Source organism: Nannobrachium achirus (assembly GCF_963921795.1).
Source record: "Nannobrachium achirus genome assembly, chromosome: 12".
Taxonomy (NCBI): domain Eukaryota; kingdom Metazoa; phylum Chordata; class Actinopteri; order Myctophiformes; family Myctophidae; genus Nannobrachium; species Nannobrachium achirus.
The window spans coordinates 19,272,887-19,290,221 of record NC_137832.1 but is presented as its reverse complement, the minus strand read 5'-3'; the positions used below and the strand labels follow the sequence as shown (position 1 = coordinate 19,290,221).

The 17,335-nt window shown below is 40.5% G+C and overlaps 2 protein-coding genes across 2 annotated transcripts in view; one reads left to right on the top strand and one right to left on the bottom strand.

The window, feature by feature from the left end:
- LOC308295196 (uncharacterized protein) overlaps positions 1 to 15,815 on the top strand; it is a 47,141-nt gene extending 31,326 nt beyond the window's left edge. Inside the window, exons 7-13 of the mRNA XM_080738194.1 lie at positions 5,771 to 5,886; positions 8,764 to 8,923; positions 9,511 to 9,682; positions 10,273 to 10,409; positions 11,727 to 11,863; positions 14,527 to 14,617; positions 15,266 to 15,815. Of these exons, the coding sequence (XP_080594320.1) occupies positions 5,771 to 5,886; positions 8,764 to 8,923; positions 9,511 to 9,682; positions 10,273 to 10,409; positions 11,727 to 11,863; positions 14,527 to 14,605 (801 nt within the window). The 3' untranslated portion in view covers positions 14,606 to 14,617; positions 15,266 to 15,815. The remainder of the gene's footprint in view (positions 1 to 5,770; positions 5,887 to 8,763; positions 8,924 to 9,510; positions 9,683 to 10,272; positions 10,410 to 11,726; positions 11,864 to 14,526; positions 14,618 to 15,265) is intronic.
- LOC308296273 (RNA-binding protein Musashi homolog 1-like) overlaps positions 1 to 17,335 on the bottom strand; it is a gene marked incomplete at both ends in the record, with an annotated part of 340,664 nt that overhangs the window by 223,514 nt on the left and 99,815 nt on the right. The window lies entirely within an intron of this gene.

Genomic DNA, 17,335 nt, shown 5'->3' with positions numbered 1-17,335 from the left:
TGCCTATTCAGACTTTACTTGCTTAGTCCTGTACGTTAGCTTTTCAACGCGGTACATTTATCACCTCAGGGACAAATCCATTATATTATTATTAAAGGATCAGCAAGGCTACCGCTCAGGAACTGTTGTGGATTTGAGACGTTTGTGCTCCATTGATCTCTTGATTGTTGTTGGAGCTAGCCTAGCACTGCGTAAATGCTCTCCCTTCAAAATTCTGAATTGTTATGGCAAAATTCTGAATTCTAATGGCATACAGCTCATGAATATCAAAAGTCCATATTTCAACATATTACAATATTAACTCATCTAGTGCCTTTCGCGTGATGTCACGCGATAAGTACTAGAGTACGTATAGTGCCGAATGCGTGATGTCGCGCGAAAAGTAATATATTACTGTAACGGCGAGTAAAAATACCTAGTACAATGGCCGACGCTCCGGAGACGAAATCCGCGCTGATTTGTCATCATCACGGCTCCACGAGCACACAATAGTCATCCCATAACATTGAGGTGGACGGCCGATCTCATCTTTAATGTCCATTATCTCAAAACAACACTTTAGAAGCGAAGATGGAGGCAGATGCTCGCTTATAAAACACATGTATAAACGCTCCTATGCAATCCAGCATGGCACCACGTAAACAATGTTCGGTTCCGTCGCAGGATCCGATGACGTCAGACCGGAAGTACTTCCGGTCTAGACTTCTGGCCTTCAAAATAAGACAATGGCTGTTAATGGGGCCGGGAGGGGGCACTCTGGACCCCCTAATCCGTTAATGTCCTGGGCTCTGGATGAGTTAAACGAGAACGCTCAAAACAAGTATAGAAAAAATTCAACTTTCTGAAGTCAGAGTTGCTTGAATTCCAGTGGGAAGTTTCCGCAGTCAGTTATGATTTGGGGTGCTATGGCATCTGCAATGCTTTTTTACACAATATTCACTTTTTTTTTAGATCTGTATGGTTAATCTATTTTCAATATAGGGCTTAAGTGGTAGAGCGATGGTCGGCAGAGCCTTGAAAAGAGGATGTACTTGAGTTCAAGTGGTTTTTCAGATGGAGGGAGCAGTGCTGAATGCCATTCTCACTGTTATCCTAGCTGTTCTTTGTTCCTTTCAGGAAAGGCAGAGTTGATGAATGATATCCGGTACTACAGTTGTCTCTCGCTTGCTCTTTATCGCATTCTCTCCCCCCTCCCTCACCCTGTCTCGCCTGCTCTCCGTCATCATTGCCCTGGCTCCATCATGATCATCTCATGGTCATGTTTGATGTCTGTCATGTGCTCCACGTCTTGTCCTGTCTCTCTCTGTGTTAGGATGGGTCAGTCCCTGTCTTATGTTTCTCTGTCTCATGTTTGTTGTTTATCTCATGCTCATGATTTTGCACTTAGCTTATCTTTGTGTCTGTCCACAAATGAATCAATACAAGCTTTGTTCATATGGACTTGACCGCTGATTTAGGAACACTGATCAGTCCACTTAACCCTGCAAACTGTACTTTAAGATAACCCATTCTAAAGGTGTCTCCACTCTCCACACCAAACAGCCTACTTCCAACAGCTCCAAACTGCCAGTTTGTTGTAGTCTGCTGGCATTAGTTGGCAAACTTGGCATTTAAAAGTCGGGCGACGAACATTGCATTCAGACGGCTGGCAGACGCTGCTTTGACAGTGTTGCCAGGTCTGCTCATTATAAGCGACTTTGGTCTAGTTTTCCTGTAAAGTCTCTTGTTGCTGGTTGCTTTTGTTTGGGCTTGTTTCTGAATTGTAGTTGCTTATTTGGCCTTGCTTTCAACATTCTTTTAGAAAATAGCGAATGTAAATAGAGCTCAAGTGGTGAAACCTTTGGGCTTGTGCTCCCGATGGCTACCTGTCAGCACCCGATGCTTTCCGACGGCGATTCGTGGCCGAATCTGTGCGGTTCAAAGCTACCTTAAATGAAAAGTGCAGCTGCAGATTCTGCACAATCGAATCTGTGCAAGAATCCTTTAACTTCTTTCACCCTGGCACCCCTATAATGTGATAGTAGCTGAACATTCTGCAAAAGTAGCAGATCTACAGTTGTGACGGTTGTGAGCTTGTAGATCAGCTATATTTGATTGATGTACAGCAAAGCATATAAGGTTTGCTGTACAGTAAGTGGTTAATATGCAAGCTTTTGGTCAGAGACATGCGTCAAGGCATGAACACATCCTATAAAACTGCAGCAAGAATGGACACCCAGGTGTTTATCATTGCAGTCGTCTCGGGCAATACCTCGGGTGACATAGCCCTGTGATCAGGAATATTCAGACATTTAATTTGTTCCTATATGGGCTAGGGCATTCACGAATAGTGATTTTTAGTCTTCGAATTATTCGACCTCAAAGTATTCGAATAATCGAAAGGCCAAACTGTCAAATATTAAGTAAGCAAGAGGCGAACATTGTGAAAATAGCCGATCTACATGCTCACAACGTAGATCTGCTATTTTCACAATATTTATCTGCGGATCCGAGTCACATTAAATGTAATAACTACAATTCCAAGTGCTTGTCAGGGTGGGGGTCCCCAGTTCATATATGTTTATTTTGGGGGTGACGGCCTAAAAAGGTTTGAGAACCATTGACAACTCATTCTTATGACTTCCTATCTAGCCAAGCTTTATAAACTATAACTTTTTTTAAGAGAGAAAAAAAGGCGAATATTCAACTTCGGTGAAGAACGTCGAATAGTAACTTTGATATTGGAATATTCGGTGAATGCCCTAATGTGGGCCAGGTTCGTCGGTTCATGCGCGTGCGTGCGTCAGGAGCAGTGTGTGTGTTTTTTTTGGGGGGGGGACAGTATGCCCTCTGTAGCAGCCTCATTAAAAGAAGCTCGGTTCAGTAGACAGCAAACACACACTCCGTCCGTCCGCCCACCCTTCCATGTCCCTCTCCTTGTCCCTATGAGCAGGGGCGTCACAAGGGGGGGAGTGAGTGGGACTGAGTTACTAGGGCCCAAGGAGGAGGGGCCTGGAATTATTGTATACTTTAGCTATTGAAAAATAGAAGACATACAAGCTCACGGCGCGGCACTAAGTCGTGAAAATGTGCACAAATCTTTGGATATAGGCTATAAGTATTTGTTAATCAAACATTTGTAACTCAAATTTTGCTTCTGGGGGCAACCCTGGAACTAAATATTGAGATGGGGTTCCGTGGCCAATTACGTTTCATTTTGGGGGTCCTTGACATGAAAAAGTTTGAGCACCGCTGAAATAGAGAAACATCCAAAAACCAAAAACCTTAGAAGGATTTGAAACATTCAAAGATTTGCACAAATGTTCACGATTTCTCAAAAATAGCAGATCTACAAGCTCGCATGTGAGCTTGTATATCTGCTATTTTTCAATGGTTAAAGCGCAAAATGTGAGCGAATCCTTGTACCCAGGGCCCAGAATTTGGTTGCGACACCCTTGCTCGTCCCTATGAGCTCATCCTGTTACCTTTCATTATCCGACGCACCAACTGCTGGCCACACAATGTAGCGCTATCAGCAGCTCTGTCGGCTGTCCAACAGTGGGGGTGGGAACCATTAACCAACCCTAGTCCATTATTCACTGGGCCATGGACTATTTGGCAGTACCAGTACTAGTGTGTTATTGTTATTGTGTATCTAAGCCATGGTTTTTCTTCTCCCACTTCTCTCAGGCTACGTTCCTTATCTTGCCTTCAGATTCATGTCACGTTGATTGAACGATGCGATTGTTGCCAACGTGTCCTATTGTGTTTATGGTCAAATATATCCTCGATGAACATAATGGGAGCAGGTGGTTTGATAGTATGCAGTCTACACCGTACCCGTTTCTTCCTTTTCCTGTTGTAGATGTTTTTCTTGGGACTGAGTTATTCCTTGCTCCAATTGAGGGTGCTAGAAAAAAATAAACGCACATCAAGTTATCTTGATTCGCCATCTGTTGGGCATCTCTTTAACAGTAAGGATGTTAGTTAGTCAGGGGAAATTAGCAGAATACCTGTCAAATCTGGGAATAACTCCTAGTCAGGGGAAATTAGCAGAATACCTGTCAAATCTGGGAATAAATTCCTTACCAAACAATTTCTTCACCAATGTGTTCGTAAAGGTGTCTAGTAACATATCTAACAAAGATTGAAATTCAACATCCCTAGCAAAATGTTTGACAGCTAGGGTAATTCTGGGTCTCATTCACTTACTATACACTGTACTATAAGGGAAAAAATGACTCCCAAAAATGTTTTAAGTGGGATGTGAGGGGTCTAACTAGGTGTTTTTAATTATTCTGAATCCATTTCAAGCATTTGTTTTGCACGGAAAACATTCCTTGGGCCAAAAATGGACCTCATACAACTGTGAAAAGTTGAATGTTTTTCGTGCAAAACAAATGCTTGCAATGGATTCAGAATAATTAAAAACACCTAGTTAGACCCCTGACATGCTACTTAAAGCATATTTTTGGGAGTAATTTTTTCCCTTACAGTATAGTGTATAGTAAGTGAATGAGACCCAGAATTACCCTAGCTGTCAAACATTTTGCTAGGGATGTTGAATTTCAATCTTTGTTAGATATGTTACTAGACACCTTTATGAACACATTGGTGAAGAAATTGTTTGGTAGGAATTTATTCCCAGGTTTTATTAATATCCCCTGACTATAGTTTTTGAACCTTGCTGAACTTGGCATCTCCACTTGGTGACCTGTCGTGAATTGCAGGGTGCTGGGTCCCTGTCCCAGACCCAGACCATGCTGATAGACTTAACAGACAACCAATGATTGGATGGCTCTAGTGTCGTCTAGGGGTCATAGCCGCAAAACTATAATTAGGACTGATTAATGTGTACCCTCCCGTGAAAACAAATCTTTTGTGTGTCAGTGTGTATATCATTTTCTATAATATATAGTATCTGTGTGGTCATCATTTAGCTGCAGTTTAGAAATTTGATGATGCCTCTTTGCACATGAGCTAATCATTGAAAAATACTTTTAAGATGGTAGCCTACTCTCTCTACATTAGTTTAATTTTCACCATGTACAGGGGCAGATGCCCCCTGATTTTCAATGCGTACAGGGGCAGATGCCCCCTGAAATGTCAAAGTGCCTCTGATGGTACAAAACAGCGTTGCCTCTCAATAATTCAAGTGGTTTTTCAGATGGATATTTACAGGGTTGCCTCTAATAATTTGCCTCTAACAATTTAAATGAATATTTACAAGATGTCATTAAACTGCACTTTAAGTGGCATCCAGAAAAAACAAAGAATGACATTAAGTGAATCAACTGAAAACAAAGAATGAAATGAGGTAAATCAAGTTCTTCATGTAACATACGTTTATCTAATAGTGCCTCTGGAATGTTGTAAAATGTCCCAGTTTCATTTTACTGTGGTATAGTTTACAACACAACATCCAGATCAACCCCTCCATCCGATCTCTGGTATCCACTTATATTACTGCATACAATGGAGCAGAGATGTTTTACAAATGTATTTTCAAAATGTTACCACATGAAATGGGTGGCACACTGCAAGACTCTTCTTTCATCAATAATTGCTAACTCTCTCGCTCTATATCTCCCTCTCTCTCTGTCTCTATCCTTCTATCTGTCCATTTAACTCTATCCCTCTGTCTCTATTCCACTTTCTGTTCATCTCTGTCTCTGTCTGTCTATCCCTTCTGAATCTCTCTCTCTCTCTCTCTCTCTCTCTCTCTCTCTCTCTCTCTCTCTCTCTCTCTCTCTCTCTCTCTCTCTCTCTCTCTATCCATCTTCTCTCTCAGGTGCAGCAGAAGCAGAGTGGCAGTGGTGAGGATGAGGGGAAGGACACAGACACACTGGTCCATGAGACAGACAGTCAGTACGGAACCTGGGAGACAGGGCTTCACACTGATGATAGGTAGGCACGCACACACGCACGTGCGCGCACACAGACAGACAGACACACACTCACACACACACACAGTGACTCACAGACAGGTCACAGACTAGCTATTTGTCTTGCTTTCTCAGGTAGCACATTTCATATAACAAACTTTAACATTTCTTTGACCTTCTCTCTGCCTGTCTCACTCTCTCCATTCCCCTAGGAGGGCATTTATCTGATTTAGAGCCGTTCAGATATGCGGGGACATTTCTTTGGACACTCTTCTCTCATTCATGTTGAATGAAGGCACAAAGCCTTTTTCATGCGGCTGATGCGTGTTTAGGGCTGTCACGATTATGACATTTTACATCACGATTAATTGTCACTCAAATAATTACGATTAACGATTTAATAGTGTTTTTGTCGTTGACAATCACATTTCTGTTTGGCTTTTAGGCTTTGAAGTTGCACATGGCAGATATGACACACAACCTAAATATACAAAGACATTACTGACATATTTGTCAACTTTATACTTAAAAAAGAACATTGATAGTGGAAATAGCCGATCTACAAGCTCACAACGTGTCGCATCGCGGTGCGTTGTGAGCTTGTAGATCTGCTATTTCCACTATGATTTACTTTAAAACAAATATATGAACATTTTTCAACACGAAACGATTATGACGATTATGAAAAATAATCGCGGTTATGTCAAATAATCGCGACGGCCCTACGCGTGGCGTTGCTTTGTGTTTCTGGTCACGTCCTTGAATGTTATTCCATAAGTGACTGTTCATATTTCCTACCAGCACCCTCCCCACCCTTTAACCCATTTAGAACGGGTACACATTATTGTGTATCATTATTTTATGCTTTAACTATTGAAAAATAGCAGATATACAAGCTCACAGCGCGGCACCGAGTGCCGCGCTGCAAGCTTGTAGATCTGCTATTTTTGAAAAATCGTGAAAATTAGAATTTTGACCCGATTCTATAAGTGTCTTTTGAATCCTTCTAAGGTTTTTTGAAAAACCTACTGTATGTTTCTATGTCAGCAATCTGGACAGCCATCGTCAAAGAAAATGTCCTTTTCACTTAAATGGAGCTCAGTTAGTCTGTTCTTGAGAGACTACTATATCAGTGGTTCTCAGACCTTTTCATGTGAAGGACCCCCAAAATGATATGTATTTGGCCACGGACCCCCATCTCACGTCCTTGAATGTTATTCCATAAGTGACTGTTCGTTTCCTACCAGCACCCTTCCCTTCCCCCCTGCGTTTTCGCCCCGTGTGCACAGTGACGACCTTCTAAAATCTTGCTGATTCATCCCTCTTCCTACTGTATATACATTTCTGTATAACCTCTATAATTTGCAATCCAACACCCCTCTCTGATCGGTGAAAAAGCATCACACACTGGGTGCAGCAATGACGAGAGATCTCTTATTACGTCTTCTCCCAGAGAGGCTCCTCTAACCTTTGGAGAAAGTCACCGTAGCCGTCAGATATCAGCCTTTTCAAGGGGATGGGACGATATTCCATAACATGACCGTGTCGCTTCGCATGCCAAAAAGAACCAATCTGTTTTCTTTTCTTTGTTTCCTCCTTTCCCTAGGGCTGTCACAATTATTACATAATCGTCTAATCGCAATTAATCGCGATTATTTGACATAATCGCGATTATTTTTCATAATCGTTTCCATGTTGAAAAATGCTCATATTCTTTTTTTACATAAAAAATTGTGGAAATAGCAGATCTACAAGCTCACAACGCTTCGCGATGCGACGGGTTGTGAGCTTGTAGATCGGCTATTTCCACTACCAATGTTCTTTTTTAAGTATAAAGTTGACAAATATATCAGTAATTTCTTTGTATATTGAGGTTATGTGTCATATCTGCCATGTGCAACTTCAAAGCCTAAAAGCCAAACAGAAATGTAATTGTCAACGACAAAAAACACAATTAAATCGTTAATCGCAATTATTTGAGTGACAATTAATCGTCATGTAAAATGTCATAGTCGTGACAGTCCTACCTTTCCCCCCTTTTCTCTGCAAGTGACACCATCATGCAGTGAAGTGTAAAGTGAGCTTTATTCTTCCTCTTGCTCCTATTCGCTCCCTGGTATCGCAGCACTGCAGAGAGTTTTGAATCACGGTGGTTATTGTGTACCGTCCCGGTGTTACGTTATCAGGGCAGGCTGTACGTTTCGGAAATAGGCTGTACAGTAGCTCACTGGGCAGAGTGTGACACTGTTAGAGGATACATTCTCATATTCGTAGCTCAATATGTAGCTTGGTGGGTAGAAAAGGCACCTGGTAATCACTATTCAGAAGGTCACTGGTCCCCCCCCCCCCCCCCCGGTCTATGCGTCCAAGTGTCCCTGAGAAAGACGTGTACCGTAACCCCTAAATGGTAAATTTAAACATGAGCCGATCACAGCTCCACACCAACCATCACGTTATGATCTGCATCTCTCATTGCAGTCCTGCACTGACCTCCTGTGGCCAGATGGCAGCATCACAACAAACATAACCTGGATAAGAATTGCCTCCTGAATTTACAACCTAATATTTTGACTTGCTGGAATTTGTAGTCCTTTACCATCACCATTCAGATGAGAGGACTCCAATAAACTTCCCTAGGGACAATCAAGGTGTATAGCCAACTACTGTTAAACTCAGCAAATGGGAAGATTGTGGTTTATCATTGCATCATCAACCACATCTAATGTGGTTAATCGATGCATCATTGGAACAGCTATACACAAACTCGGGAAACTCGCAAAGTGTTTAAGTGGACTCACATGGTGTTTAATCTGAAACGGAGTTTGTAACAAATGCTCTGCTGTAGTTCTGCAGCTTCAGATGCAATGCCTAACATTATTCTTTTTCCCTTTTCCTCTAGCCTGACCCCAGCTACACCATCCTCTGAAAGCAACCCCAGCCCCTCGCCAAGGAAGCCAACTCCACCTCAGACGCCAGAGGACCCTGCCCCGTCCATCCACACTGACACTCCAGACGGCCTCTCGGCCCCATCTGAGATTGAACCACTTAATTTCCCAGAGGTAAGTCCCCACTTATTGAAGTTTATGGTACGACGACTTCTTACAGTTTGGCAGTGTGTTTGTAGCAGACAAAGACATGTCAACATTGATAACATGATGATATGCATAAAAAAAAGAAAGATTAGTTTTAAAGACAATTCAGTTTTAAAAATTCCAGTTCATTGTACCTGTGCTGTCTGAATTCAGGGTGACATAATGTCCCCTGCATTTATGTTTATACTGTATGAATGTGTCGCTACACGAGTAGGCCTGTCTGAGTGGAATACAGAGTGAACTACACAGCTCACACTGCTAAACGAATCAAAGCTCAGCAGCATTAAATACACAAAGCTCTTTATGGCGCATCATTTTGTCAAGATGTATGTATATCACATGTAAATGATGACAGTAAGTATAGTATATAACATTTTCAAGTTACATTTTCAAGATGCAGACTAAAGCTTCGCTAGCATCTTAGCTCATCGTTGTTCAAATATGCACATCACCGTTTTAAGATTCATGCCAACGCTCATGTTATCCATGCCCAAAACCCAGCTGTCTTGTTTGTGTTGTTCAAATCTTTAGTTTGCTGATGTTTTCTGTTCCAGGCCCCTGCCACGCTACTGGACACCAGCGCCCTGCGCTCCAGAGCTCAGCTGGGCAAGAAGCGGGCACCTCGGTCTCGGCCCTCCAGAGCGGCGCGTCAGAACACCGCCCTGACTGCCCCTCCAGAGGGACAGGCTGGTGCCACCGAGGACTGGCGCTACAGAGACTCTACGGGTCAGTACTCAGTACACACCTGCAGGGGTGTCGCACCAAATTCTGCAGTGACAGGGACTACCGGTATATGGGTGAAAATAGGAATTGGCATAACGAGTAAATTGGGAGCCGGGAAAAATTCACTTGAAAATATAATTGCAATGCAGTTACGCTGTAAATACATCTAGGCCAGTCACAATTATTACATAATCGTCTAATCATAATTATTTGACATAATCGCAATTATTTTGTCATAATCGTCATAATTGTTTCCATTCACCAAAATGTTCATATATTTTCAAACATTTTCCAAAATAGTGGAAATAGCCGATCTACAAGCTCACAACGCGTCGCGATGCGTTGTCCTTTTTTAAGTATAAAGTTGTCAAATATGTCAGTAATCTCTTTGCAAATTTAGCTTAGGGGTCATATCTGCCATGTGCAACTTCAAAGCCTAAAAGCCAAACGGAAATGTAATTGTCAACGACAAAAACCTAATTAAATCGTTAATCGCAATTATTTAATTATCAGGTAAAATCAAATGTCATAATCGTGACAACCCTAAATACATCTTTAAACGGTGACTTGTTTTTTGTCTTACCCCGTCACAGAGGACAAGGTGGAGAACAAACAGGAAGAGTCTGACTCTGAGGAGCAGGCCAGAGGAGCAGACTCCCGCTCTGCTGCTTCCTCACAGCCACAGAGGGTTGCCCTGTTCCCCGGGATGATGGACCCTTCAGCGCTAAAGGTGAGCTGTGAGCAGCTTGTTCGTCTGCATCTCTAGGGTTCTTTAAGTCCGGTCTCACGCAGGGCCTAATTACCCTGACTCAGAAAGTGGAGATGGATATTAATTAAATCTTGAACTAATTAAAATCACCCGGAGTAGGTGTTGGGAGAGAGACGCTCTTGATGGCGGTGTGTCAGTAGCGCTGCCAGGTGCAGGCAATCGCTGTCGGTGGATACATATTATATATGTGCATATATAATTTACATGTCGTTGTTGTCGGGTGGAAACCTTGTATGTCCAAAACCGTTCGTTTTGCATTTACCATTTTAAAAATGATTTAAACTAGTGAAAACAGCCGATCTACAAGCACACAATGCCTCGCAACGCGAGGCATTGTGTGCTTGTAGATCGTCTGTTTTCACTACTTTTGTATGGTGAAGCAGGGCTTCACTTGTCGAAAAAAGGTTTACATTTGAAACTTGGAGATACAAGGTTTCTGCCCGACAACGACGATATTATATATTTTTATATATTCTTTAAATGTAATGCAATAAGATTGCACCCACACAGAATGTTAATGTTAGATAGTGATAAAGCGACATACCAGTTGATTTTTTTTTTTTTTTTTTTTTATGAAGGCATCAACTTGTATGAATAAGGCATTAGCTGTTAATAGTTTGATGCAAAATGTTTGCAGATGACTTAAAATGACCATAAAACCTAAAATTTGCAGTGAGTACCACATAGAAGATTAGTATGTCTGTAAGTGTACTAGTACAGTGGTTCTCAACCTGTGGGTCGGGACCCCCAGGGGGGTCCCCAAATTATTCTGGGGGGTCCCCAGATGATTAACTTAATGTGCAACGTTGTTGTCTTCACTCAACAGTCTTCACTCAACAGTAAACAAACCAACATAAAGTTTAAGTGTATAGAGGCTATCTGCACATTTCTAAAGTGACAATTGAAGGACTTTTTAATACCTCTGAAATGACAAATTAAACATGGGACAAATTGTCAAATATTAGGGTCAGAAATTGTGAAAATAGCAGATCTACATGCTCACAAAACCTCGCAGCGCGAGATCTGCAGATCTGTAGATCTGCTATTTTCACAATAGCACCGTGTTATGCCAAATGTAATTCCTCAACTCTTAGTGCTCGTCAGGGTGGGGGTGGGGGTCCCCAGTTAAAATATGATTATTTTGGGGGTCACGGCCTGAAAAGGTTGAGAACCACTGTACTAGTAGGCAATTTGTCATAAAACAACCAAACTATCTGTTTTATGTACTAGTCGTTTTTATTCTAGTCTTGAGTTGTCTTGTTCCTCTCTGCTCCTCAGGCTCAGCTGAAGAAGAGGGGTGAACCAGAGGGTCAGCTTGATGTCCCTGCTCCTTCTCAGCTCTCTCGCTCTCCCAAGTCCCCCTTCCTCCCACGGGCAGCCCGTGTACTGCCCCCCTCTGGCGGCAAAGAGAATGGGTAAGCAACGCCCTCCAGAGATTTCCAATGCTTTTGAATGCAACATGGAGAGACCTCAACCAGCTCAAGAATATAAATATAGTTAATATACGCTTAAATTCTCAAATTGAAATATTAAAGATGGGTTAAAGTGATATAACATTTTACAAAAAAAGAATAATAATAATAAAGTAATAAGCACTGTATTCTGATAGTAATCAATACTAATATATCAATCAATACTAATATAGTATTGGGTGTTTGCTCAGTAATATAATGGGTGTGAGGACCGGCACAGCATCTAGGGGCTGCTCTTGGACTCTTATGCTCTTAGTCTTTCTAGTTAATTCATCAATATTTGATTTACCTAATTCAAGTTCAACCTATAAAATACGGTCCCACCCTTTTTTACAGTACACTAATAAGACAAAATAAGACATAATAAAGCCATAATTAAGAAATAATGTGTTGGTAATTAGAACTTATAATGTTTTATTAGACAAGAACAAAGACAGAATAAGACAGAATAAAGCCACAATAAGGATGATGTTTTATTACCCCTTGAATGAAACGTAACATATCAGGGTCCCAACAAACTCTAATAAGTCCTATAAGACCAATCAGGGTCTTAACAAAGTCTACTTATTTAACATTAGGCTTCATTAGAAAATAATGTGCTCTAATTACAAACAAATTAGCACTCATTATCACAGAATTGTACTGTAAAAACTAATCAACGACAAGGTAATTAGAACTTATCATTTTTATTAGACAGAAACAAAGACAGAATAAAGCCATAATAAGGATGGTGTTATTAACCCTTGAATGAAACGTAACAAATCAGGGTCATAACAAACTCTTATTATTTAACATTAGGCTTCATTACAAAATAATGTGCTCTAATTACAAACAAATTAGCACTCATTATCACAGAATTGTACTGTAAAAACTAATCAACGACAAGGTAATTAGAATTTATTAGACAGAAACAAGACAGAATAAGACAGAATAAGGATGATGTTATTATATGAACAATGGCCGAACTCTCCACCAGGGGGAGCTCCTGAGCACATTTTTCCCTGCCTGCTGCAGAAGAAGAGAGGAGGAAGCCAGCAGCAGAGCAGAGAGCTCCATATGTTTTTCTAAGAGAGTGTTTTGACACATGTTCCAAAGCTTTAAAAGCTGATTCTGAGGCAACTAAATGTGATTAACCTTACAGACATTGAGTAAATGATTTTCTATGTTACTGTATGCTGCCAGATGACCTGAGAGTACGTTTCCTTTTCTTTTGATGAAGAATCTCTGGTGAGTGTAATTGTCTTTTGTGTGCCTTTCTTAACAAGGGTGCTAAGCTAACTGTTAGCATGAAGCTGCATACTAACAGTTAGCTTAGCACCCTTGTTAAGAAAGACACACTCACCAGAGATTCTTCATCAAAAGAAAAGGTCATCTGGCAGCATACAGTAACATAGAAAATCACTGTCTGTAAGGTTAATCACATTTAGTTGCCTCAGAATCAGCTTTTAAAGCTTTGGAACATGTGTCAAAACACTCTCTTAGAAAAACGTATGGAGCTATCTGCTCTGCTGCTGGCTTCCTCCTCTCTTCATCTGCAGCAGGCAGGGAAGAAATGTGCTCAGGAGCTCCCCCTGGTGGAGAGTTCGGCCATTGTTCATATAATAACATCATCCTTATTCTGTCTTATTCTGTCTTGTTTCTGTCTAATAAATTCTAATTACCTTGTTGTTGATTTGTTTTTACAGTACAATTCTGTGATAATGAGTGCTAATTTGTTTGTAATTAGAGCACATTATTTTGTAATGAAGCCTAATGTTAAATAAGAAGAGTTTGTTAGGACCTTGATTTATTACGTTTCATTTTAGTGGTAATAACATCATCCTTATTCTGTCTTGTTTCTGTCTAATAAATTCTAATTACCTTGTCGTTGATTAGTTTTTACAGTACAATTCTGTGATAATGAGGGCTAATTTGTTTGTAATTAGAGCACATTATTTTGTAATGAAGCCTAATGTTAAATAAGAAGAGTTTGTTATGACCCTGATTTGTTACGTTTCATTCAAGGGTTAATAACACCATCCTAATTATGGCTTTATTCTGTCTTTGTTTCTGTCTAATAAAAATGATAAGTTCTAATTACCTTGTCGTTGATTAGTTTTTACAGTACAATTCTGTGATAATGAGTGCTAATTTGTTTGTAATTAGAGCACATTATTTTCTAATGAAGCCTAATGTTAACAAAGTCTACTTATTTAAGACCCTGATTGGTCTTATAGGACTTATTAGAGTTTGTTGGGACCCTGATATGTTATGTTTCATTCAAGGGGTAATAAAACATCATCCTTATTGTGGCTTTATTCTGTCTTATTCTGTCTTTGTTCTTGTCTAATAAAACATTATAAGTTCTAATTACCAACACATTATTTCTTTATTATGGCTTTATTATGTCTTATTTTGTCTTATTAGTGTACTGTAAAAAAGGGTGGGACCTAAAATACTATAAGCCTAATCTTGCCATAATCAAATGATACAGGAACAACTATTTCAGTCATTCAGTATAAATGAGAACTCAATTCCTACTACAGTATGTCCAGCTCTTGACTTCCAACCAATGTTTCCTGCCTTGAACTTCCTCTTTTTAATTCTGTCCATCTCTCTTTTCTCAGTGAGGAGGAATCATCGCCACAGTGGTTGAGAGAGCTCAAGTCTAAGAAGCGTTTGAGTCAATATGACAATGACAGCTAAGTGAATAAGTCGGTGAGCTATATTTTCTCAAATATTTTATGATGTTATAACACATGGGCCTGTCTTGTTTTGCACAAGGGCATTAACGAAAAAGTCGACAAGTCCACTTCATTACACAAGTCGACTCCCACCAGAGAAAGTCGAAAGTCAAAGTTGAAAAAAAGAATATATATATATATACTTTCTATTGTGAAAATAGCAGATCTACATGCTCACAACGCCTCGCGATGCGAGGCGTTGTGAGCATGTAGATCTGCTATTTTCACAATTTCTACCTCTATATTTGACAATTTGGACAATGTTTAATTTGCCATTTTAGAGGTATTAAAAAGTCCTTAAATTGGCACTTTATTAATGTGAAGATACCCTCTATACACTTAAACTTTGTTGGTTTGTTTACGGTTGAGTGAGAAAACAATCTTTCACATTAAGTTAATCATCTGGGGACCCCCCTCCAAAATAATTGGGGGGGTCGTGTGTGACGTGATGACGTCATCAAACGATAAAGTCGACTTCAACTCAACTTTTTACTGAGTCGACTTGCAAAAATCACAAGTCGTTTAATGCCCTATTTTGTACTGCATGCTCACTCTAGCATGTTAGAAGAGAAGCAAACAGGTGGTCAAACATTAAAACGAACCTCTCCATTCTCTCCTCAAGGTTGCCTTAAAAAAAAAGAAGAATCTGTATGAAACAGAAGCCTTAACTTTTGACCTGGAGACGATGGTCTGGGACTATGCTGCTGCTGATGTATTTTCTATCTTTTCTTTTGTTCGTTTTAGTTTTTTTTTCTCTCTTCCCAGCTGGGGTCGTGTACATGTGCATGGTGCCTTTTTTTTCCTGAGAGTCTTGGTCTAGTAATGGAACAAACGGACAAGGGAAAAATATCTATATATCAGGCTGCTCACGCTTGTCCATATCACCCTTTGTTCCTCCGAAAAGCTCTTCTTTCGTCTGGAGGGGCTCAGCATAGTGGCACTTTAATAACCCTGAGAGGGAAAACCAGTTACATCCTGTCAGGACGCATTTCAGGAAATGGTTGACTTTTGGGACCACGACGGCTCTTCATCTGACTGGAAGTGCTACAACTACAAGCTGGAGGGAGGAGGGATATCTATGTCCTCAGTAGGGATGGGACGATATGAAAATGTTATATCACGATTATTGTGACAAAAGAAATCGCGATTTACGATATCATCGCGATAATCAAAATCCATTATCCTGGGGTGGAACATTTGCCAAAAAATAGCAGATCTACAAGCTCACAACGCGTCGCAACGCGGCGCGTTGTGAGCTTGTAGATCGGCTATTTTTTGGCAAAGACATTTGAAAGGGAGTGAAAAAAAAGACAGTATCAAGTAGTATATTATAAGTACCTTTTGCCAATTATAGAGGGTTTAAGTGGTACCGGATATATGCAGCTCGGCAAATAAAAGATGAATTGATCCCAGTGCATGACGGAGGACGATATCACGATAAATTAAATCTCCACGATATACGATTATCGTGAGTGTTTTTTATCACGATAAACGATAATATCGCGTATCGTCCCATTCCTAGCTACAACTACGAGCTGGAGGAGGAGGGATATCCATGTCCTCGGCAACGTTTTGTATTTGGTTTACTCATTTTTTTTAGAAATCTGATTTAAGAGTTGACGCCGCTGATTTACAAGTCGGCGTCGCTGAAGTATTGGTGCGTTGGTCAGCGGAAGCCGCTGGGCGGTATAGTCACACAAGCATTGCCATAGGACATTTCGGATCATGGATAATTCTTTGAACATTTGGACACGGAGAACAAAACACTGCTGACCTGATTGTCGGCAGAGGTGTATATTATTTTTAGTATCTGTAATCATTAAAAGCTATATTTGTATTGTCATTGATTTGAAAGAGAGACAAAAGTGTGAGTTTTTGGAAGCAATGAAATGCATCACTACACTACAGTAGAGGCTGGAAAAGCCTTCCACTCCCTGTATATTCCATGACTAAACAGCATTACACGTGCTGTGTAACTTTAAATTCTTCTAAATTACTAGATTTCTTTTGTGGGGAAAGTGTGGGGGAAGGTTTGGCACGTGTCAGTCACACATACACTGCTGATCTGCACAAAAACACTAATGACAACACAATGGCATGGAAACACTAAACTCGAATCAACCTACGTTTTCACTTTAGTTTAGAGTAGACCTCAGTTGGATCAAATGAATGATTGTCTGACAACAATGAATGAAGATTGCAAGGACAATGTGAATCCATGTGAATGTGTCACCCCAAGAGCCATACATTCATTACGAGCGCCCCTTCATTTGCCTGGATCATGTTATGTCAGGTCGTCTTGTTTTCCGGATTTCTTTGAAAACAAATGTTATTTCCAATAAGCTTTGCTCGTACTGAGTGGCTGAGAGACTGCGATTGTCCTCCTTATAGAGAAGGTGGAGCATGTTCGGCACTCTGTCCACTGTCACCTTACCCCTAGGGCTGTCATGATTATGCCATTTTACATGACGATTAATTGTCACTCAAATACTTGCGATTACGATTTAATTGTGTTTTTGTCTTTGACCATTACATTTCTGTTTGGCTTTTTTGGCTTTGAAGTTGCACATGGTAGATATGGCACATAACCTAAATATACAAATAAATTACTGACATATTTGACAACTTTATACTTAAAAGATATAGTGGAAATAGCCGAACGCGGTGCGATGCGTTGTGAGCTTGTAGATCT